Genomic DNA, 24,265 nt, shown 5'->3' with positions numbered 1-24,265 from the left:
GGGGGTCATAAATCGGCGATACTTTACGGCAGACCACCAACTTACTAAACTGCCTCCGAAAGAAACTGCCCGAAACAGCCGGGATCGTAAAGACGGCCGTTTGCAGGCGGATTTAATCTAGGGTTTCCGAGGGAGAGATTTCGTCCCTAAAGCCACCGTATGCCGAAAATAAGAATGGCTCTCCCATTCTTCCCCTCTTTCCCTCGCGCGGTATGCGAGCTGTTCCCCTCCTGGCCAAGCATATACACATATTTCCGTACTTCCTATGTAAATTAGCCTCGCGCAAGCTTTGTGGTTCGTTGTTTCTTCGGATGCGGGAGTGATCCGTCTCGGAGGATCGCCCGGAACGCAAATTCGAGGCGCCTGAGTGTCGAGATTCGGTCGAGATCTGTATCCGTATCCGAGGACTTTCATTATTATTCCGAAACCGAGCTTCAAGAATCGCGAGATTGAGGTAGAGACAGAGCTGGAGACAGAGAATATTCGCGAGCTAGATCCTCCGCGACGGGATCTTTGAACAAGTGAATTAATCCAAGGTCTCCGGGCGCGCGCACACAGCAAGTTCGCAGACTCGGATACGGAATCGCGGCAAGAAACCACGTTAATTTCGGCGTGCTTGGCAGCCGCACGGATTTCGCTCTCTCGTATTCTCCAGAGTAACCCCGAAATTTTCGGGATTCCTTCGAAATATACCGACTCCAGGGGGGAAGAGCAATCCCGACAATTCCAGACACTATACATTTCGCTGTCTGCCGATCGCCTGGCCGAGTCTCCGCGTTTTTCCAATACACACGTGCCTCATCGATACATCGTCCGCGTCAAAACTTTTATCGAAAACGCATTCAGCGTCCATCGTTCGACACATACAACACCGAGCGTTTTACGAGCCGCTCTCACGCGTTTTCCGGACTGATCGGTCGGGACTTCTCCCTCGCGCGAAACGCCCGCGCCGGCGTCGCGCGTGTGAATCCGTGATGGATCGCGGATCTCTTACCCTTTCTGATTCCCGTCTCTGTCTGTTTCTCGTGGCTTTAACGATGATTTAATCCGAGGCTTATAAATGCTGTCTTGGGAAATAGTCGAGGGGGCTCGGTCGGGAACCGCAGTGCGGTTAACGCCATGCGAGTAGATCCCGGCACGGTATACGCGTATACATAAAGCGGAGCCAACCAGCCAAGCCAGCCAAGCCCGCCAAGCCCGCCAAGCCTGCCAGGCGGCAGGAAATGCGCGCGAGAAGGAGCGGCGCGAGTGGAGTAAGACGGAAAGAGGGACGACGCTCGCTCTCTAACAGGACACACCGGTACAAAGACCGAAATGCAAATACGTATTCTGTGTACTTAGGAAGCGGTAGCCTCAGTGAGCCTCATGCATAGAGATTGTACGTTGTCCGTGTAAAATCGACCCACGGCCGCGCCGGCCTTCGCCCTCTCTCTCTCTTTGTGTGTGTGTATGCCGCTTTCCTCTTCTCTCTTACTTCCCTCTTTCTTCCAGCCTCTCTCCATCCTTCTCCACCTAGCGTTTCTTTGCCTTTCTCTCTCTCTCTCTCTCTCTCTCTCGTACCTCCTGTCCTTTCCCTCTCCCGCTTTGTTAACGTGCGCTCACTCGACGCTAGTGGATTCGCCAAATTACTACCCTTTCTTATCCGATCTTTGAACCCCACCGTCGGCATTTCCTTCCCCGCTCCATGAGGGCGCAAAGTTAATTCAGATTGCCTCGAAAAGCGTCGCCGTCGATTCTTTTGGCGCGTGCTGAAACACGGGTCGCGCGATCAAATGTCATCCGAGAGAGACAGAAAGGGAGATAGAGAGAAAGAGGGAGGGAGGGAGCACGCATCGAATCAAAATGAACTCTACGGCCGAGTGTTTTGTTTGCAGCGTGCGGGAACGCGCATACAAAGCAGGATGCCACGTCGAACTGCGGCGGATAGGTATCAAACGGATTAATTCATCGCGGACGATAAAGTCCGGCGTTTAAAATTTAAATTTAATTGCCCGTTACCACTTTCATCGCGCGGGGTGCATCGCGCGGGCGAGCGCGCGATTAAGTACCACTCATATTTCTCATGAATGATTCAGGAATCACATTACTGGCGGTGGCGTATCGAGAGATGGTTAAGGTACCGGCCGGCCGGCCGGCCGATATCGTATGCTGCGACATATGTGTCCACTTAATGAATGTAATCGCAACCCCTGCCCGTTATTTGCGAGCTGGCCGTCAGTCGCGAAATACACAAGTTCTAATGGTAACAAGCTGATCATGCGATCATGCCAACAGTTTGTGTTCTTTCTGATACATTGACATCCATAAACCAGTTTATGACACATTTCATTTAATGGACAATAGAATAATGTTTTAAAATATTACGGGGATAAAAGTAAAATAAATAAGACGTGCTAGCACACATTGAAACAATTATAAAAATTATACTTTGAACGTCGGTGGAGAGAACTACCGTAAATAAAAAGAAAATGTAATATATTCTCTTCCGTCAAGAGAATATAGATTCACGCGGGGTCGTATGGCATTTGTTCGCTGCTTCAACATCCGCTTGTTAAATAAAACGCCAAGTTTACGAAACGAGCGGATAATTGACGTTAAAGCGCGAACCGCGAGCGAGGGCGCCTCGCGCGTTGCGTTACACGCTCGCGACTGCAGGGAAATTATTACGGCGGGATAATTTGAAATAGGGAGTTTGTTGACGTTCAATTACCCCTTAAAGTTTGTGAAAGAATACGTAGGCGAAGCGCACACGGGGGAGATGCGAGGAGGATAAAGCCGAGCGCGCGGAGGAGGCTGCGTCGCATCCGGCGCGCCGCAGCGCACGTCTTTTGCATGCTTTTATCTCGTTTACGCATCTGCTACTGGGGGTTGCTCGAGCTGCAGCGCCGCTATAACGACGGCATTCTTGTCTATCATGATGCTTCCCTTTCACGATGCAAATGTCTATTTGCCGTCGGTGCGATCGCGAGATCCCCGCTTTCTCGTGCCCGTGGATCTTTTAATTTAAGCGCTCCTTTTTCTTCCCCAAGCTCATCTTTCACCGTGAACGTCCGTGCCGCGCACGAACTATCGTCCGCGTAGAAGAGAGAATTATATCAACGAGCCGAGCGGAAGCACAAGCTCGTCTTTCACTTATATTTGCAACTACGTTGATACCCGCTAACTTGATATTCGCCGGTGTATTTAGGTAGCGCAAGTGGAAACGGACTTCTCTCTACAGACCGTGTTCGCGCAGTAGTTGAAGACGAGGACGAGCCGGTGCGCGATGCGAGTAGAATGCGAAAGGATCTAATATTTGAGATGTAACGTGCACCTACGCCGTGTTATGCTTTATAACATAAATCAGGACGTAATTATTCCATACTGTTTGAGCGACGAGCTACACATATGATTTTACTAAGAACCTCGTTGAATTTTGTTAGCGTTTCTGCATGACTATTCCGCCGCATGGAACTCAGAACATACTAGGATCTGAATAGAATGCATTAGAATTTAAATGCATCTAGGACCGACCCCGGACAAAAGTGTTGTGGAAACGCCGAATATTACGGAGCTTGTACACAGGGAAGAAAATTACGTTCCGTGCTCCTGGTAGTATTAGAGCAAACATATTCTACGTCCCGTCTCTTTCAGACACGTACGATTACTGTAAACAATTTCGTGCGAATAGAGAGAGCGTGAGCGTGAATGCTCGTCGAGTGAGCTAGCACGTGAATTATTAGAATTCTACTAACAATTGCGAAAACAATGTCGGCAATGAAATGCGAAAGTTCTCATATATAAAGAGGTTCTTCTTCACTTTCGGAATTTCCAAATAAATATTACATCTCACTAAAAATACACACGAAGCAGATAAATAAAACGTAATTTTTATATAAAAGTATTAAAGTTAAAAATGTAAAAGTCATCATTCAAAAATAAAAAGTATTATTCAAAAGTTCAAAAAGCACTGTAATTAATTAATACAATAAAATAATTAATGAATTAATTTGCGTATATTTGAAATATATTCACATTTTATCTACAAAAGTAATATATTTAATTATCACCGAGTAGATATTACATAATTTTATGTCGGTTCCAGTAAACTAAAGACAACGAGATTTTACGCATTTTCACCGTGTCATAATCTTTTTTTTATTCTACTACGAGAGCGTGCTGATAAACGCTACGGCAGCGTCGACCAGCATTAACATTTCGGTGGACTTTTCTGTGATGGTTGACAGGCTGCCAGCGTGCGTTTCACATGACAGTGATTTGCTTTGTGGTTCACGTCGAATGAATTTGCGGTACCCGTCGCCGCGGGCGTGTGCGGTTTCATATAATTACGCACTTAATTGCTTATATTGCGAGGACCCGTTGATGACGGAACCATCATCTCTAACCGCGTATGTATTAGTCGCCATTCGCAAATTGATGCTAACAAATGCTTTCATATTCTGTTACGGCAGCGTGTGTGCGTTGCATTACGGTCGCATTGCGAAGACAACAAAATGTAATTATGTCCGGCTGTTGATCGTTGTAAGCGAGTATCGTTTATCACCGATTCAATTCGGCCGAAATTTTATTATAAATATATACGTTCGTAGTATGAGTGCGTTTCCGAAAGTGGCCAATCGATGTCGATAATCCGTTAAACTTTATAACGTACGTCGCGCACACACACGTGCGTAAGAACCCATAATAAATCGATTGTCGCCAAGTGCAATTGCGATCGGCATGATTATGACCGTCGCATTGTCCCCGCCACGCAAGGTTGATCATTCGTGAATGATGCGGCATATATTTCAAGCGGATCATTAAGTGCCGTGTCCTGCTATGCGCGCGCGTATACGTTACGTTATCGTCTCGGAAATCGGTAGCTGTTACACAATGCGCACCGTCGACAAAACGAAAAATGCTTCGTTTGCGCGAGATCTCGGCAGATCGGGGAAGAAGAGCCGAGGGAATAAAGAAAACGAATCTAGGAGTGAGACGTAAAAACATAGAAAGGCAGCTGGAGGAGGAGGAGGAGGTCCGTTCGTTCATTGAGCGGGACGCGCAATTTCGATTCCCTGAAAGCTCCTCGTTCGGAAGCTCCGAAGCTCCGAAGCTCCGAGCGAGCGAGCGACGGGTCTACGTTCCGCGGATAGTGACTAAAGTTTCTCAAGGAGTCTTACGTGGCAGCCGACAGGTGGATAGAAGCTTCTTTCCTGGCATACCAATTACGAGGGTGGAACAAGTAATTGTTTGTCCGTACCCTACACCAGCGCGTGAAGGGTAGACCAATAGACTCGCGGACGCGCCATAGTCGGCGTGTTCGGTGGCGACGGTGGTGTTGGTGGTGATGGTGACGTTGCCGATGGTGGTAGTACTTCGTAGTACGAAGAGGTAGTTAGGTCGGGAATAGTGGTGCAGCAGTAAGGTTGATTGTGTAGGGCGAGAGAACGGGGCTGAGAGGGCGAAAGAGAGGGTGAGGCAGGGTGGAGGTAGTAGTAGTGGTGGTGGTGGTGGTGGTGGTGGTGGTGCGGCCGGGCTGAACGACGGAGCCGCATGGTCCGGGAGAAACGGAGACGGACTATCCCCGTTCCTTCAACCCTCCCCCTCGACTAATGAGACCGCGCGGTTACATCAGAGGCCGGGGACAAATTGAAACGTACGAGCCTAGAGGGGCCACCGCACAGAGAAGAGAGAGAGGCGGAGGAGAGCGAGAGAGCGACCTCCTAATGCGTGAAACTATGGAAACCCTCACACCGCCAACATCCGCAGCCCGTTAACACCGTTTCTGCCGTGGCGTGTCGGCGCAGAGCCTGGCGATTCTTGAATTTCGCTTCGTTCTGCCCCGGAGAACCAAGACACGCGGGAAAAATGTGGAGTCGGACAACGATGTGAGGAATCTCGGTGGAAATCACGCAATGTCGAACATCAATTTGCTTTGGGATGACAATAGCGGCGAAGAAAGAGAGAAAAACGAGGAAAGTGAGAAGAGCGTGGTACGAGCGATTAGTTGATTTCTCACGTTACGCCGTCGTCACGTGGTTGTCCGCTTCTATAATTGATATTAGATCGATTCCGTGACGTTCCCATATATTTCTGCAACCAACTGCCTAATGTAATTTGTTCATTGAAGCACCCGTTTTTACGATCGACGTTGCTTCCCACGAGTGTAACGTGCGTGCGCTGGCCCGATGCTGGGTTTCCTCAGAGAGAACCGGCGCACAGACCGTAAACATGATACTCTTAACGTTCTTCCCCGACGGACACCATCAGGCGCCTTAATGCCCATGTAATTATTCTTCGTACGTGCACGCGGTGTTAACTATCCCCATCGAAACTCCCGCCCGACGGGGATACACCCTCGGCGAGTCGCTAACCACGAGGTTCGGTTATTGACGACGGGGGTGGAGCGCGGTACCGCAGTGCGCGCGACCTCGCGCTCCGGCGAGGAGTCGGAAGCCGCTACACAGGCAATAAAGCTGGCTAGAGCAGGCTTGAGCAGGTAGTGGATAACGGTAGCGGCAAGCATGACGGTACGACGGTACGACGATGGTGGTGGTGGTGGTGGTGGTGGGTTGCAGTGATGGTGGTGGCGATGGTGGTAGTGAACTGATGCCGATGTGTGTGCGTTTGGAAACGCGCGTCTGCGAGGGTGAGAGGGAGCGTAGGTGAGCGTGGGTGGAAGCGAGCAAGCGAGCGAGGGCGAATAGACACTGTCGGGGGAAACGAGAATGGATGCGGCAGCAGTCTAGCATGCAAAATGCTGCGTCGACGTTATCACACCGCCAGAGATTAAGGGGCTGACGCGGTGGATATCGGACGGAGGCTGCAGCGACGGTGGTGGTCCCTTCTCTCGGCGCTCTCCTATTCTTCGTATACTCTGCAGAGTTTTACTTGGCAGACATCCCGCGCACACCGTGTCCTTATTGTTCTCCTTCCCTTCCACCGTCCCGTCATCGTTACGCTCTGCTGTGGCAGCGCACGGCGCTGTATCCCGCGCGCTTCATCCCTCTGCGACCCCGAAGCGGAAGATTTTTTCCCGCCCGGCCGGCGTGTCTTTCGCGCGCGCTACCGGGACGCTGTGTCCCCGCACCGGCAAATTAGTATTAGATTGTTAACCGCCGGAGATAATCAATCTTATGCTCGGTATGACACGCGTCACGTACGTAATCTCACCTCCGTGTTTCCTCCTCCCCTGCCCGGTCACCCGCTCCGCTGTCCCATATTCCTCGCGGAGATTCGCCGCCTTCGGCTCTTCGACACTGACGTATACTCGATACTAACGACGATATCCGTCAGGTTGGCTTTTCTTATTGCACGGAGTCGAACTATTGCACGTACCATCGTCCGTCGATTTTTAATTCTTTTTCTCTCTTTCCTTCCGTTCAATTACACCGGGAAGGAACGTCCGGGAGAAGTCGCGGCTTAAGAAAGTACCTTGCGCGCGTTAAAGGTCTTTAATGCCGGAGATTCGCGTTATCCCGTCGATTCTGTCCTCGATTCCGACGCATTCACCGTTTTAGTCCCCTCGGATATTTCGTTTAGCTCGCGAAATTTCAGTTGGCAGATATCCAGCCGGCTACCTGCAGCGTCGTCGTTATTGTTCGCCATCTTTCCGTCACGTTTTATTACTGCCTGGTGGTGGTACTAGCGCCGCTCTAGCAGACCCATCGCGCCGGGGGTCTTTCTTATTTTCCACCTCGTCATTCCGTACCTCGTTCGGGCTACTCCCTCGGGCGCAATGTCTTTTAACAAAGCTGCTGCAGACGTAGCTGCCGCGCGATACACGTTAAGCCGTTCAAACTGGAATTTATTTACGTAACCACCCTCTCGCGCTACTTTGCCGCTTCATTCGTTTCTCTCCGTGGACACACAATTCTCAATTCGAAGCGTTTCGACTTTATTTTATCAATCCGCGAACGATCCGCGGAAAACAGCTTGGATCAAGATCGATCTTTTCAATTATGTGTAGCATCACATTATGTAAATATATAATTAATTATATCATTTAATATATACAATTATTTACATCGCATTATATAAATTATAAATATTTCGTTGCGCATTTTTAGAACAGTTACAATTGCTGAAAATAAATCAAGTGCATTAATCGTATATAAAGATGTAATTGAACAAGACAATTTCTTTTAGAAGTAAACCCGTTTGTACCATTTGCGAATTCCTCGAGATTCTGCATCTGATTAATCTGAGTTTGATTGTCATATTATCGCGTGTATTAACGACGCTCACGACTATCGCACCGAGTAACTCTGCACGAAGTTTCATCTCGTCGCTGTATGTTCTGACTACATCATCGACTCAAACTACTGGAAGGACATGCGTCAGAAGTGCGCGATATGTACGGCAGTCACGTAGGGAATTGAACGCTCCGAGACGACGTCCTCATACCAGGACGCGATTCAGCAGGAACGCTGTCGGAGCGTTCCGCTCGCTTGCAGAAAACGTGAGACTAAACGAAGCACGGACAAATGAAATATCTCGGGCGTTCAAACACATCACCGTTCTTAATCGTCCGCTCGAGCTCTACCGTCTGTAACTTGATCTTTGTTACTTAGCCGCGAATCTTAATCAAAACCGTGATTAAGAATTCCGTTTTAAATAAGAGAAAACGAAAAAGGAAAAATAAATTCGTAAATGCGGACGCGCTTTATTCAGACGACGGTGGTCTGGAAAAAATTCCAAATACTTGAAGATCCATTTCGGGGGAGTTAACGTTCCGCGCGCGGACAAAGCGTTTAATCTCGACCGGTCGACGAACCGACGCGGCGAATGATTCTCGTCGAGGAAACCACGAGACGAGCGCACACGGCGAAACTACCCGCGAAGACCGTCTACATCGCCGGAAGACGGTATCCACGGTAGAAAAACACGCTGGTGTGCTTGAGCTTACAACAAGAAAGACGTCTCCCTCCCTCTCTCTCTCTCTCTCTCTTTCTTTCCTCTCTCTATTTTTCTCTTGCTTTGACGTGTGCTTCGTATTTATTTCCACGGTGAAGAGACGAGCGCGAGCAGGAAATAACGGAGAAAAGAAGAAAGAAAGCGGAGAAGATCAAGCTGGCAGCGTGCGGCAAGAAGGAAGACGCCGAGGGAAGGCGAATAAAGGCGGAATATGAAAGCGGTGGTGGCGGGTGAGGGTGAAGAGAGGACGCGAGGGAAAGAAAGGAACAGAAGCGTAACGCCTTGGATGGGTTGCACCACTCGTTATAGGCCGCGGTGCAACGGCGAAAAGACGGGGTAACGAAAGAGAGAGAGAGAGAGAGAGAAAGGGAGGGTGGAAACGAGCGCTGAAACGAGCAGCGAGAGCGAACTCGCGATGGCGAGGTCGGCGCTCGCGGGGCGGGAGGAGGTTAGATGCGGAAGAATGAAACGACGAGGTTCCATAGGGTGGTCTCGGCCATGAGGCTGATAGGGTTGTATTGTGGCGATATGACGGCGGTGACCCGAAGTCGACGAGCGTTTTGCGAGCTCCTCTAAGCTCACCGCTCCTTCTGCGCTCGTTCTACCGCTTTCCCTCCGCTCATCTCCCTGCCTTCTGTCACGCTACGCCGAGTTTCTTCTTTATCTATCCTCTATCTGCGTCGTCTTTATTCCAGGTACCGTGTCTCACCCCGCGGGCTCCCGATATCCCTAAACTAAATACTGCCGATGACAGTCGCGCGCTTCCGTCAGAAAAGCTGTGCTAGCGTCTTCGAGAAGAAGAAAACAGGGAGAAATATCCGTATTGCAGAAGCTACGATTCGACTCTGTCCTGCTCGCTTCTTTCTTTTCTCTCTCTCTCTCTCTCTCTCTCTCTTTGTTCTTTTATACGCGTCCGTCCTTTTTTATTTCATCTTTGCATAGTTCTCTACGTAATGCAGAATATTGCTTACTACCGGGTAACGTGAGACAGAGTTGGGAATATGCGAATGCGGAAATGCGACGCGATGCAAAAATACGCGTCTTCAGTGAGATCTTTGGGAATAATATTTAAATGTCACAGCTGTGCTCTTTACTTGCTCGAGCTAGTGACATGGCAACTTTCGGTAAATGTAGAATCTATTGTAAACTAAATATCTTTTTACAGAGCGCACACACGAAACGAACCTGCGCAGATATGTGTTGTTTTAAACGCAGATTACAATTAAAAAGCTCGAACTCGCAGATTTGATGGAATGCGATGGAAGTTTAATTAAATCGCCCGCGGAAGGTCTTCGTGCGGTCTCTATTTTGTCGAGCGCATTTATAATTTAAATCGCAGCATCGGGGATGAGAGTGGCCGGGAATGACGCTGGCCATAAACGGTTACAATGACTATATGGCATGCACGACGTGCGACGTGGCTTAGTCTGAACGGCTCATAATTGCTTTCCGATTAGATACCGTCGCGTACCAATAGCGTTATTTTCAATTCCACGCTACGCTCCGTGCGCGACACGCAGCGCGTATCGACAGCTATACCGAGGCAAATTCAACAGGCGGCCATGTGCGCGGGGTCTTTGTGCACTTTTCCGATTAATAGGAAGGGAGGAGAGACCAGGACTGACCACGCGCGCCAAGTATACAATTCCGCCGACGTGATATGCGACATTTCGCTTCCTTGAAACCGCACATGCACCGATCGACCGAATGCGCGATCATTAAGATCGCTTTTTCCTCCTGTCGTATCGATCTCGTTCGTTTTCAATTTAACTGTGTCAATAAAAATACCTGCGCTGCGAGAAGTAATTTCTAAGCATGAAAATGCACCTATCAGCCGTCCCTATGTATAGAGTACGTAAAGTATGTACGTACAGAGATGCTTTAAGAAAGTTTCACAATTTTTATAAAGTTCCCCATGTTCCGTAACACTGATTCTTTTCAGAGTGTGGGAAGAAAAAGGAGAGGAGCGTGACGCGTCAAGAAGTACAGAGAAAATTCTGTGAAGGTCTCGGGAACTTCTCGAGTCCCCCCTGGGTGTCTGTGTTAATCACAACGTTAGTGATTCCCGCAACATTGGTTCTGTTATCAAGATCGATGATCGTCGCAATGAATTACTTTTAATCTCTCTTGTTGCGAATTGATTTTTATTTTTCCCCAGCTGTTTTTCCTCGGACAATTGTTTCGATGAATGGCCCCGCGCTCGTAACTGCGGCATCAATGAAATCTCGGTCGTTCGTATTAAAGGCAATAAGCGAGTTCTTGCGCAATTTCTCAATCCACCTACGGCACCCCATCGTGACATTGCGATTCGCGGCTTTAAAATCATTGCGCCGTTACGGTCAGGCGTTTACGGCATCTCGAAAGGCATGTCTTGTCCGGCCGTCCGAGGAAAGCGATAAATTGACCGGTGCGAGCGACGGTTTGGCGCATTCCACGTCGTAGATCCATTGTGGTCCGAAGGATTACTCGGCGGTTGAATGGATGGCGGTCGGACGTTCTCGGGCTACTCTCGTGCTCGTAGGTACACCATTAATTACGCGCCGTAATTAAACATTGTGTCGAATTATCTTCCTTCTTCTTGCCGGTCGACCTGGCCACGCCGGGAGGACACGTCGGGAAGGGGCGGGTTAGCGGCCGGGGCGCGCCGCCTTTTGTCGATATATAGCTCATAATCTTATATCCGCGCGGAAGCTAATTTAATGTACGCGCGCGTTACGTAAAAGTTTCGCCGGCAAACTAAACGTCGGGGCCCTCGAGCTTATTCATGTCGGCGGATTAAACTTCGCCGCTGGAATCCCGCTTCTCGGGAGGATCTTTTGTGGTATATCACTTTGATACAGCTCCGGGGTAGTGGTGGAAGCAACGTATCCGCTCGTTACGCAGCGAGCGGCCATTTTCGAGAAGATTTCTCAAACATCGAGACCCCATTATTCGCTCGCCTCGCGTTGGATAACTTTGGGTAACGTTGAGAGAGAGAGAGAGAGAGAGAGACTCGTGTTTAAAAAGGATGAACAGAGTTCCGGGTCTGATTGCGAGGTTTTTCTCTCCCGGATATCACGAGAAGTATGCCCGTGCAGTATTTATCAAGTATAGCTCCGACAAACAAAGCGCTCGCGAATTATTAGCGAAGAGTTCGCCTCGCGGCAGCGAGATCTCTCCCCCTCGCGCGCGTTTTCCCCGTCTCGGCTCTACGCGGCTACTGGATAAACACTTTGATTTATGCGACACCCTACTCCCGATAAGGATAAACCAGCGCGCCGAGAGGAGAACGGGCGAGCCAGAGGAGGCTTCAACCAGCTCGACAGAGTGCAATCCAGGAGATTCTTTTGCATTTCTTATCACTTTCTCAGCTTCGCATCGATTTGCGTCTTTCTCGTCTTCTTTTCGCGTCTTTCTTCTCTTTCAATCGCGCATATTACGCATAACACATTAAAAAGGTTGATTTTTCGTTCGCACGGTACGTCGAGAAAACTTGGCGAGACCGTGCAAGCAAAGTCTCCTTCCGCTTTTATTGCGAAACGCACGATTTGCGGAAATATTTGGCGAAAAATGATCGCTGCGAGAAATTTCGGAAATTCGCGATGTGTAAGCTCGCAGGTGGAACATATAACTCGACAAGGAGGGTTTCCGGGAGATGTGCACGTATATATATATATATATATATATGTATATAATATATAAATTTAACGCGGCATAAATTTTCCCATGCGGTGCACTGCACGAAATACGATATGTATATATCCGCGTTCTCTGCGCGCGACAGTTCCTCCCCCGTCCGTCTCACCCTGTCCCCAAGAAATAATGAAATTTTTCTTCTTTCTCCACCGCATCGTGTTTGAAGACCCGACATCGACGAAACTTGCACGAAGTATCCGATAATATTTTCCACGCTAATGATAATGCAGTCGACGTGTACGTGCATGCGTGTCCGTGTCCGTATCTGTGTGCAATAATGTCGTGAAATCGATGGACGTGCAATATCCGCGCTAACACAATCGATTATTCGCTGCTGCCAATTATTACTCTACGACTAAAGGCACTTGACCGATTAGCGCCGTTAGACACTACTCTCCATGGCTGATGCATTTCAGAAGTGCTCTTTGCTCTCCTCCCCCATCCTCCCCCCCTTCATCCGCCCGACCCCCGTGCCTGTTAACTTACCTCCTAATCGGATCGAGGGTAAATTACTCTCGCATCATGGTGAATTCGGGGCAATTAGCATTTTAGAAAATAGTATGCTTGACCAACTTGTTAACGACTTGTTCAGCTGGGAAAAATGTTAACAAGAAATGCAAATCAAGTTATTTCCAAGTGGCTCGGAAAGCGATATGTATATTCGCGCGATACGTCATCGATCGCGTAATGTTGTTACGTTAACATCGTTACAGACGAATTTTGCGATCAACCAGGCACGTAATAAGACACTCGATATTCTCTGGCTTCCCAATCCCGACAACATTGCGTTTCAATGGCGACGGGAAATGGCGGAAATAGATTTCGTTGCGTGCCCGTCGATCCCGACGAGCCCGCGGATTCACGATTCTCGCGTTACATTGCGGCCGCGCGATTATCCTGGAGCCGCGAATATTGTCGATTTCACTTTGTTAAACGACGTCACGAGTCAGTTTACACGATCGCTACCACCGCCGGCTATTTTCGGCTCCGTAAGATCAATATCTCGTTTCATACAACGGAATATTTCTGACGAAATTGAATTTCGCGGGCGCGCACCGCGCGTTTTGCTGCATCGATTTCTGTTATGCGTTTCGCGAAACTTCACCTGATAGTGAATTAACACATATCAAAGTGTTGGACGAGGAGAAAGGAGAAAAACTGCGCAAATTGAGATTGCAGTAAAATAAAAGGAAGAAACGAGGGCAACAATAACACGCGAAGTAACACGAATACAAATATATAAATTCTGTGTTAAATAAAATATCTATTTTTGGCAGTGCGGAATGTACTGTATCACGTATACGTTACGAAGCTAGAATATCTACAAAGCAATACAATTCCGAAGTGTAAAACAGTTTCATCCCATGTGTCTTATTAAAACAGTAACTCGGATAACGGGGTTTCGTAAAATTTTCAACAAATCATGAAACCTGGCGATCCAACTCTGTATGATATGTATTATAGTTTAACAAATTTCTATACTTGTAAGAATGATCGATACGGTTTTTTTAACAAAAAACTGCATATTACTCAACACAATAATATACTGTTATTGTTCGAAAAAATGATTAATTCTTTTAAGCATTATGATTGAAATGCAATATTATGTGTGCGCGCGCCAGTTTCTTTTTGCTTTTCTACTTTGAAATTTAGAGAAGTACATGTATAAAACATAACTCTACACTAACAAAGGCTACAACAAAAGTGCCTTTTTGGGAAACATAGAAAATCTAGGACAAATTCACCTAGAATAGAACGTAAACCGAGTAAATAGGATATAAAATACATGAGCTTTTTGTTGCTATTTTTTTCGCTTTGTTCTTAATAATTTACCTTGACATTATCATGAAAATAGCATCAACGAAACTGATATTCAACGTGGCAGAGCCACGATTTGCGACTGCTCGCGAGAGAAAAGTTCACGGTGCAACTTACCGAACGCGAGGACGAGGACGAGGAGCGCGAGTGTTGGTCCCAGCGAGCTAAGCCGCACGAGACCGCAATCCACGTGGTGGGCCGACCGATTCGTGGGTGGCCGATAACCAGCGAGCTGTCTTCGTCGCGGTGCCACGTTCATCCTTGCCAGTGTCGTTGTCGTCGAGTTTCTCGGGCGATTCGTGAGCAGATCAACCAGGATGGATGGGGGTCGTGGCAGTGTAAGTGTGCGGCAAGGTGCGAGCGGGATTTACCACTCTCGCTTCATCCTGAACTTAGGACGATTCACCTGTCCGGCTTGCGACTGTGAGTTGGTACAAACATAGGTGATCGCAAAGTCGGACAAGCGCGGCTGGAAGGAGAACCAGGCGTATGTGTGTGTGTGGGCGCGCGGGCGTGTGTGTAGTATATATATATATTATATATATATGTGTGTGTGTGTGTGTGTGTGCGAGAGGGTGGAAACGAGACGACGTACGACCACGCACGCAACCCTTGTGCCACGAGCGCCGCAACCCCTCTCGGTAACCCGCCGCGTCAAGCGCCTGGAGATGAACTAAACCGAGGTCCTTCGGGCTGCGCGCTAAATTCCCGCGGTAGACCTCCTCGTTCCGCGATTCGACCATCCTCGGACGCGCTCGACGGTGTTCGGCGCCGGCCGGCTACCCTCGGCAGCCAACGCTCGGCGTTTACATCCCTTCGCGATACGCCCGCGAGAGAGACTCCGTTCGACGACCGCGACCGCGCCGCCGACGACGACGTCGTACACTCTGACAGGAAGACATGAAGGGATACGGGAGAGAGGATACCACGCGCGGTCTAACGCCCCTATCGCGTTGCAATTCTGCCGGCTGTTCGGTGGAAATGAAATATGAAGGAATATGAAGCTAGTGACTTATCTCGGCGACAATGACACGTCTGCGTACAAATCACAATAAATTCCTTCCAAATGGTTTTACATACACTTTCGTGTTGGAAGAACGAAGAGTTATTTTATGGCAGAGGGAAACAGATTTTTTTATGCTGTCATTAATTCTGATTGACCATAAAAAAAGAGTTTAAAATTGTTACCCGTCAGCGTTAACTGACCAAATATCGTTAGGATTCATTGATCCGATGTTGTTAGGATTCATTGATCCGAGCATTGATAGGATTCACTGAAAACATTGAAAATACAGTCGTAATTATTTGATGAAAAAGTATATGCGACAAACACGAATGTGAAATGCGAATTTTTGAGAGTGAGAGAGAGAGAGAGAGAGAGAAAACCGCATTCTTCCTAGAATAAATAAAATGTACTGTTTTTAAATAGAGACAAAAGAATTTATATTCATGCTCCACGGTTTATTATACTTTACTGTAAATTTACTTTTCTAGAAAGCGTATACGAGTAGAAATGGAATTTACGACTATTTAATGTCTGACTAAGTAACATCCGCATCCACTGGAAATGTACCTCCGTATCCTCCGCACGCGACTATAGCTCGGACAGAACGTAAACGCTTTTAGGCAAAGTTTAAGCACGTAACAAGGATGAACGGGAAACATGAATTTCTACAATAATCGTTCTTTCTTAATATAAAATAATAATTACACTCTTCTGGAAGACTGAACGTTAAAGCATTAACGGAAAGCGAGTACCAATTCTACAGCTCATCGAGCTTTGCTACAATATTATCTTTCTACAAGAACGTCTTAATAAAAATTATCCGCAGATAACTGGAGCGCCGAGTTGACCGAGCAATTGAGTGACAAAAATACGCTCGACGAACGAACGGAATGAATCCTCCCTCGGATCTTCTCCCGTATTATATCAGACAAGAAAAAGAAGACGTACGGGGTGAGAAAGACGCAGTGATGTACAGCCACTGGCTTCGGGGTTTAAGCTGCCTCGCACGCGAAAATACCATCATCGGAGAACACGCGCCTCACACCGCTTCCCTTCCCACCGATCTCTATACTCCATCCCCCTGCTCGGGGGAGGGTTACGTTCCGCAGCAGCCTTCATCGTGCGTACAGCGAGCCCACATCACCGGCGCAGTGCGGGGTGCGACCGACCGCCATCAACCACCGACCTCAAAGAGCGAGAGGCTCGCGTAACCTTACGCCACCGCCTCCACCACCTCGCCACCGCCACCCCCCGTTACTGCCGCCACTACCGCTGCCGCCGCCACCGCCACCACCAGGCACAAATTAAATAGCTGTGCAGCGCACGTAGCCGTTTACCCTTACTACCCTTACACTCAGCGACTGCCGACTGTGCGCTACTCTGTTTTTCATGCGTCGTTGGGCCGAATTTCTCTTTTGAGGGCTTTAACAGTTACTAATTTAAATCACGCGAATCCCTAATCCAGCTTCGAGCTTTCTATTTTTCTCTCTTTTGTCTTTCTTTCTATCCTTTTTCCAAGTCTTGTCACATGATCGAGTGTGTTCGCAATTCGAGATCGACCCGAAATCTTTCCAAGTAAATTGGAAACATCGCGAGGTTTTTTTCTTTTTATCTTGGTATAATGTAACTATTTTATTCCGTGCGAATGCAAGAAATTTGTGATGTGAACTGTAGAGTATTTTTGAGATATCTTGTGGATATCGAGAGTTCATTTCCCTGTCCAATTATAGAATGAGTTTAGTTATTTTCGAATAATTTCCACAGGACACGAGTTCAAGCTAGAGTACGTACTAATATATTATTCTTATTTCTTTCCTAGAAGACAGATTATATCTCTAATACAATTTACAATTTTATATATCAATAGCTACAAGTAAAATAATTTTGTCTAGAAGATATTTAGTTCTTACATGTTCGTTTGTTTTTGTTCAATTATTTATTTCGATGTATTAATCTTTATTTTATTAATAGCCCAAAGAGAGACATATGACTAAGAATTTAAAAAGAAGATTGCGATAAGAACGTTTATTTTAAGGCAAACTTAGAAAACATTCTTGTCAAAGTCGACCACAAACGCATTTCTATTTCATGCAGCTAAAAAAATGTAATTTAATAAATTTAAAAATATATATTTTAATTCATATTCACATACACATGTCTCTCCGCGCCGTATCTACATATACATATATTATAGTGATTTATAATACTAACTTTTGAGAACTATTCGTATAAGAAAAAGATTCGCTCACTCTGATAGATTCTTGATTTATCTGACAACTTCAACAGAATTCTAACTTACCGATTACACTGATTGTGAGCAATTCTCTGCAGAGCAAATTTTCTTCATAACCATGCGTGTTCTTCCCATTGCAGCTTCTCATTCTGCCGCAAGATTGTCCAGAGGGCGGTAGCGCACGGTAATAAAATAATAAAATAAAAAATAAGTAAAATTCAGATTCGTATAAAGCGAGTTTTACAATGAGAATTTAAGGTACAAGACTTAAGTTTTAAGCTGCAAACCATAATAAACTGACCAATCACAGTCGCTTTCTTCTTTCACGTTTAACTGCGATCGATCAATTTCTTACAACTTAAAACTTAAAGTTTAGCCTTGAATTCTCATTGTAGAATCCGCTTAAGCTCACCTCGGCCTTGACATTATCTCGTTCTGCTTTAATTAACTGCTAGAATTACAGATATCTATTTCCAACAAATTACAATATATATCGAACTTTTGTTAACGACAATGAATAAAAATCGTTCAACTTCTCATACTCGTGTAACTTTAAAAAAGGGAGGCCGAACGAGGCGACTCCCTCGACCGATTTTGCGCTCGTAATTATCGCAAGTACCGCCTCTCTTCACCCCTTTAAAAATAATCTCGAAGCATAATTTTTTATCGCACGAGAGTTTCGACGAGTTTCTTTCGACGCGAGAGAGTCGTAACTTTACGATGAGTCACGGTATCTTATCGCGGCTCCGCGGAGCTCGGAATTTCAAGATCCTTATCGTCCTATAACTACGCCAAGCGTTTCGCGCGAAGAATCGCGCTCGCGACGTCCGCGACGAGAGATCGAAGGAAGAAAGGGCCGCGCGAGGGCGGCTGCCTTGATCGATCGCGAGCGTCAAAGTCAAGTCGCGAGTCTCGGGCGAGTCTAAAAGGCCGCGGCGAGAGTGCCGCTCAAGGCCGCGGCTCGTAATCGCGCGATCACGAGAATACACGCGATACACGGGCCGCCAGATGATCGCAGTCGATCCGCGAACGAGCCACGCTTGCTCTCCCGCGTTCGTACGTACGTTCGTCCGTTCGGTCGACAAATAATTGGCAGTTCGTCGTCGCAACATGGGCGCCGGTCATTGCAAAGGATTGCGCAGGAGAGCCGGCGCGTCCCGGAACACGTCCGCAACAGGTGCGTACCTCGTAACAGTATCCGCGCGCAAGCCGAAAGCTGAGAGAATCGATGGGTAACGAGCTGAGGAACAGCCTAATCCGCGTTCCGCGCTCCGTTTCATAACGGGAGAGACGAAAGCTGTCGACTTTCCTCGAGACCCTTCGAGATTTACGTCCCACGCACAATCGCCGCCGATCGATCTTTTTCGATGACTCGCGCGAAGGATCGAAGGATTCGAGTCTCGGAGTCCGTCGAGGCGCCTGCGAAAATTTAATCTACTGACTTTCTCCGATATTCTGAGAGCGTTTTTTTTTTGAAGGACAAGCTGAAAAAGCGTGTTCGCGTTAAAGTGGCAATTAGCGACGGAACGTTACGTGGCACGATAATAATGACAGTGACTAATTGTAAGTCTAAGCGTAAGATTCGCAGGACGGTCGCCGTTATATATGGCACAAGACACGTACGCGCGATCGAATCGCGCCGACGCATAGAAGTCCGCGCGATCAATGTTGAGTGTGTGTGTCAGGACTTTGGCGCTCGGCAGGAGGAAGTGGGTTGCTTTGACGGACGCGCCGTTTTTGCGCGGTTTTCACGGTAGGCCTTCGTAATACCTCAAACGAAGTGGAACGCGTGAGCGCGGCAACAAGAATGCCTTTTACTGGCCGCGGCGTATGCTCCGAAGTTGGTTACGATTGAAGTCAAGCTTCGCTTCTGTCAGAGGTTATAGGAAAATCGCGGGAAAATATGAAATAATATTCGTGTCGTCGTAATATTTGTGCGAAGATAAACGTGCAGGTTTTATTACTATCGATTGTTGTGCGGAACATCATTGATTCTCCGTCGAGTATCTTTTTATCATTTTGATCGATCACAAGGTTGTGATTCTTGATAATCAGTGATACACGTGCAGCCGATATGGTACGTGAATGGTGAAATTAATGATTAAAAAAGATTTTTAATTATTATATTAATTTAATTATTATAATATAAATTCGCACAAATATTGCGAAGATAAATGTTTATAACGTTTCATGATTCGCGCGAGAAATATTCCGCGCAGGCACGAGACGTGCGTCGATCATCGCGCGCATCCCTGCCACACGTGCGATCGCGCCGATGACAGTAGCTTGCGCAAGACGCTGCTTCCGGCAGGTTGCTTCTGCGAGCTTGGAGCTACTTGGTTCATTTCGTTGAGGAAGAGAGCTCACGGAATATTATCGCGTCATTCGTTCCCCGGGGCGCTGATAAGCGATAAATAGCGCGAGCCTCGAGCGGCACGTCGAGATTGCGGCGGCCGGGAATTCCCGGCTGCTCCTCTAGAATTTTCCTTATTGTGTCGCACGCCAATCGTATGTTGCTCTACGTAATTAATGCGAGCCGCATATTGCACGTACTGTTGACGAGACTTCTTGTTTTTGTGTGGAGATTCTCGGTAGCCCGACTCATGGAAGGTAGCGTCGTGGTAGAGATTAGCGAGTTCGTCGTGAGTGTTCCATTTTGTTTTTTTTTTGTTGTCCATTGCAGGCTGCTATGGTGACGCGAGGAAGCCGAGTTGATTTATATTAAAACAATTTTATTTTGAAATATATTGGAATCGAAAATTATCAGCGCGGTGGTCGGAGAATATTAGATTTGCACATTCGCATATTCTTGTATTTGATGCTTAGCTGAATTATTATATATGATAACAACCTTTATTTTATTTATAATTTATTATCGAGATTGCTAGATGATATAGACACATTTTGATTATGTTGAAGAAAAAGAAAGACAGTCACATTTGTAATGAATATAGCGCAAGAGAGTACCCCCCAGGACTGCAATAGATTGCCGTGTTGTTGCTCCTGTGCGTTACTTGTCAGGCGTATAATAATATATTTGTTGCAAATATATATTTTTTTTGCGCAGAATATAAAATATTATATATAATAATGTCACAGGCATCAATAAATAATTTTCTCTCACTTGTTACTGGGTAGGTTCCTCAGAGCAGCATGACTACGTCGAAGGCGTGGTGTGCAAGGAGCAGGATATCAACGAAAATGAGATGAAATTGCTGTCGCTCGGGGATGAAGACAAGAAGATCCTACTGATAAAGCAAAAAGGGGAGCTGCACGCGATCGGTACGAAATGCACGCATTACGGCGCTCTGTTGCACACCGGTGCACTAGCAGAGGGTCGGGTGAGGTGTCCGTGGCACGGGGCGTGTTTCAATATCAAAACCGGTGATATCGAGGATTATCCAGGCCTGGATTCTCTGCCGTGCTACCAGGTACTCGTCCAGTCTCCGGTCAATTTCATCAAAATCGCTCTTACATAAATTTCCAAAATTATTCTCACATGAATTTGAATAAAATTGTTCTTACACAGGTACGCGTGGATGAAGCCGGCCTGGTCCACGTGCGAGCCAAACGCAAAGACCTGGACGTTAACAAGCGCGTGAAGGACATGTCCGCGTGCGATCCGCAGAACGTGAAGACGGTCGTGATAGTCGGCGGTGGGCCGGCGGGTGCGACCTGCGCGGAGAGCCTGCGGCAGGAGGGCTTTACTGGTCGCATCGTTATGGTGTGCAGGGAAGACGTTGTGCCCTACGATCGAATCAAAGTATCCAAAGTACTAGACTTCGACGTGCACAAGGCTGCGCTACGGCCGCCCATGTTCTACAGCGAGCACAACATCGAAACGAGACTCGGCGTGGAAGCGATAGGTAACGAAGGAGGTTCCTTCAGGGAACGCCGATCAGCCTTCGCTTGAATTGCATTAATCGCATTATTACATCGACAGCTGCTTTGCATTCTGCTGCTTGCAGGTCTGAACGCGGCTGAGAACGTCGTCCAACTGAGCAACAAGGAGGACCTGAAGTACGATTACCTGTTCAGCTGCACGGGCAGCAAGCCGAGGATGCCGACTCTGCCCGGAAGCGATCTGCCGCAGATCTTCGTGCTGCGGGACTACACGGACTCGCAGAGCGTGTACTCGCTGCTGTCGCCGGAGAAGCACGTCGTCGTCCTGGGACTGGGCTTCATCGGCATGGAGGCGGCGGCTTACTGCGTCGACAAGTGCGCGTCCGTCACGGTGATCGGCCGCGACACCGTGCCGTTCAAGGCGATATTTGGCGCGGACATCGGTGACAGGATCAAGAAGGAGCACGAGGCGAAAGGTAACTCATCGTGCAAAAATCGTTCACGAGCTAGCATAACGACAATCGATCCTTCCTTCCAGGTGTAAGGTTCATCTTCCAGAACAACATCAAGCAGTTCATCGCGAGGGAGGACGAGGAGAACGTTTTGGGTAAGATTGAGCTGACGGATGGCCAGATCCTGCCGGCGGATGTAGCCGTAATTGGGATAGGATCGACTTTCTACACGGACTGGATGAAGAACTCGTCCGTTCAAATGAGGGACGATGGCACCGTTGTGGTAGACAAGGTATCACCGCATCTGCTTCTTCTGCATCCGCACTTTTCTCAAGAACAGTCTAGCATTTATTGCGAATATTACCGCGAATTTCGCAGCATTTAAGGACGAGCGCGGGAAATGTGTACGCCGGCGGCGACATAGCTCACGCGCCGATTTACGGATCCGACTCGTCGGCGGCGATAGGTCACTACTCCCTGGCTCACTATCACGGCAAAATCGCGGCGCTGAACATATGCGGTAAGGAGACTCCTCTGAGGACCGTGCCGTTCTTCTGGACGACTTTGTTCGGCAAGAGTTACAGATATGCAGGCAAGTTTGTGCGTTTGTGTAGAGTACGTCTCTCTAAAAGTATCTTTGAGTTTTGTGAAATAATAATAATTTTAATAATTTGCTTAGAAAATCTTGCCTGTTTTTATTTCAGGCCACGGACAAGCCACTCGCATAAAGATCCACGGCTCGCTGGACAAGCTGGAGTTCTTCGCTTACCACCTCAACGACGACAGAGTGATAGCGATGAGCAGCGCGGGCGCCGATCCCGTCGTCTCCGATTTCGCGAATATGCTCTATGAAGGAAAGACACTGACGGAGGAAGAGATCAACGCTGATCCGTTCGGTTGGATGCGAAACAAACCGAAAGACGCGTCGACGCGGTTTCAAGACAGCCTCGTGTCAGACGCGAACTAAGCCTAAATTGGTTCGGATGATTTAACGCTTCGGAGTAATTACGTCACAGTATTAGTCCCGGCTTTCAGTTTCTACACACTCTCAATGTATCTCATACATGTTAGACCAAGTTATGTAATATATATTTTACTATATGATTTTCTCTTGCTGCATCAAAGAATACCCTTCGCAGTGCACTCAAGCGCTAATTACACAAGACGTAAAACAATGGAAAAATAAAAAAATGGAAAATTCAAGGACACACTGTTGAACTTGTAGATCAACATTCGTTCCATTTACGGAGCTCTAATATAATTCACTGAAACGGAAATACATTCATACATACATATATATATACACGCACACACGTTGAGACGACGTATTCAGTCCCATGCTTCAGTGACTCTCAGATGGGCCAGACGGTCAGCGAAGGTAATTTGTTTGCGAAATTTCTCCCGCTGCTTCTCCTTCAACATTTCTATTATTTCCACTGTGTCTCGTAACGGTTTCGTGCTGCCGTGCTCCTGTTCGATCGTGAGATAAGGGTGCCTCAGCAGTAACATGTTCCGTTCTTCTCTGTCAAGATCGTCCCTCATTCTGTTCAGGTGTTCCATACTTGGCTTTTTGACTATGCGATATTTCCTGCGCGATAAATGTGAAGGGTGATTGGCTGGGAAGTAACGAAGTAAGCGCGTTCTGAACATGGACCGTTATCTACTTCATGGAATAAGAGAACTCACCCTCTATATCTGTATGGTATCGTACAACGGTAGCGGTAAAGAATCTGTCCAAGTCGCATCTTCGTGTACCTGAATCAGACAGGTTGTATCGTGACAGTGTATCTCGTTAATTTATAATAGATATGCGAACATCTGTAAATTGTTTTGCACGTTAAATATTAATTATTTCTACGCCTCGAAAAATCGAATCACACTTTCAGGTTAAGTCGCTGATAAACTGCCATTAAAAGTACGACGCCGGTCTCACTCACGCAATTTAAAGCTCGCGCATTTAATGCCCTTTTGCTGCTATTAATATTATTGAGGTGGAAGGCGAAAAGAATAAAGTTAATAATATACAATGGCACACGTAACCTCAATTTTATCTCAAAATTTGCCTAATCCTCTCTTAGAAGAAGTATTACTTACGGATGAAAAATATATCGAGTTATAGCCTTTGAAATTAGAGTCTTCTCTCAAATTCGCTGTTGTTAATTTATTATTTAATATCATCAAATTAATCTCGATTCACCGTTGATTCGTACCACTTCGTTTTTCCATCAGAAAAACAGCAGAGGCTCGTAGCGGATGTTTCCGGAACTAAATTCCAACAGCGGATGAGCGGAGCGCCTACGAAATAGCAACCCGCCATACGCCGTTGGTCGTTGGGTTGCCATT

The 24,265-nt window shown here is 47.2% G+C and overlaps 3 protein-coding genes across 14 annotated transcripts in view; 1 reads left to right on the top strand and 2 right to left on the bottom strand.

Annotated features, from left to right (window-relative positions):
* Positions 1–15,088, bottom strand: part of LOC105282206 (Down syndrome cell adhesion molecule-like protein Dscam2) — a 77,505-nt gene extending 62,417 nt beyond the window's left edge. For 2 of the 7 annotated variants that reach the window (XM_011343990.3, XM_020032579.2), the window contains exon 1: positions 14,506–15,086. In XM_011343990.3, coding sequence (XP_011342292.1) covers positions 14,506–14,647 — 142 coding nt within the window. In that variant the 5' untranslated portion in view covers positions 14,648–15,086. Of the gene's footprint in view, positions 1–14,505 lie in introns of all 7 variants that reach the window. The other 5 variants (XM_011343988.3, XM_011343993.3, XM_011343991.3 and 2 more) reach the window with 5 other exon arrangements.
* A 3,409-nt stretch (positions 15,089–18,497) lies between these two features.
* On the top strand, positions 18,498–23,025 carry LOC105282208 (apoptosis-inducing factor 3). Of its 5 annotated transcripts, none has more exons than XM_011343996.3 (7): positions 18,498–18,804; positions 20,766–21,058; positions 21,157–21,493; positions 21,596–21,946; positions 22,009–22,214; positions 22,301–22,514; positions 22,627–23,025. In XM_011343996.3, exons 1-7 carry the CDS (start codon positions 18,738–18,740, stop codon positions 22,887–22,889), a joined length of 1,731 nt encoding a protein of 576 aa, XP_011342298.1. In that variant the 5' UTR covers positions 18,498–18,737; the 3' UTR covers positions 22,890–23,025. The 5 variants fall into 5 exon arrangements, with proteins under 5 accessions (XP_011342298.1, XP_011342297.1, XP_019888147.1 ...); XM_011343995.3 differs by lacking the exon at positions 18,498–18,804 and adding an exon at positions 19,261–19,380; XM_020032588.2 differs by lacking the exon at positions 18,498–18,804 and adding an exon at positions 19,443–19,506.
* A 114-nt stretch (positions 23,026–23,139) lies between these two features.
* LOC105282209 (ribosomal protein 63, mitochondrial) lies at positions 23,140–24,180 on the bottom strand. 2 transcript variants are annotated; one of them, XM_011343999.3, is made up of 3 exons: positions 24,017–24,180; positions 23,609–23,740; positions 23,140–23,510 (listed from the first exon to the last, which is right to left on the bottom strand). In XM_011343999.3, exons 2-3 carry the CDS (start codon positions 23,665–23,667, stop codon positions 23,252–23,254), a joined length of 318 nt encoding a protein of 105 aa, XP_011342301.1. In that variant the 5' UTR covers positions 23,668–23,740; positions 24,017–24,180; the 3' UTR covers positions 23,140–23,251. The 2 variants fall into 2 exon arrangements, with proteins under 2 accessions (XP_011342301.1, XP_011342300.1); XM_011343998.3 differs by having other exon boundaries at positions 23,609–23,677; positions 24,017–24,179.
* Positions 24,181–24,265: the final 85 nt, after the last annotated feature.

The sequence above is a fragment of the Ooceraea biroi genome, chromosome 12, assembly GCF_003672135.1.
Source record: "Ooceraea biroi isolate clonal line C1 chromosome 12, Obir_v5.4, whole genome shotgun sequence".
Classification (NCBI taxonomy): domain Eukaryota; kingdom Metazoa; phylum Arthropoda; class Insecta; order Hymenoptera; family Formicidae; genus Ooceraea; species Ooceraea biroi.
The sequence above is the reverse complement of the archived record's forward strand: the minus strand, read 5'-3'. Positions and strand labels throughout refer to the sequence as shown.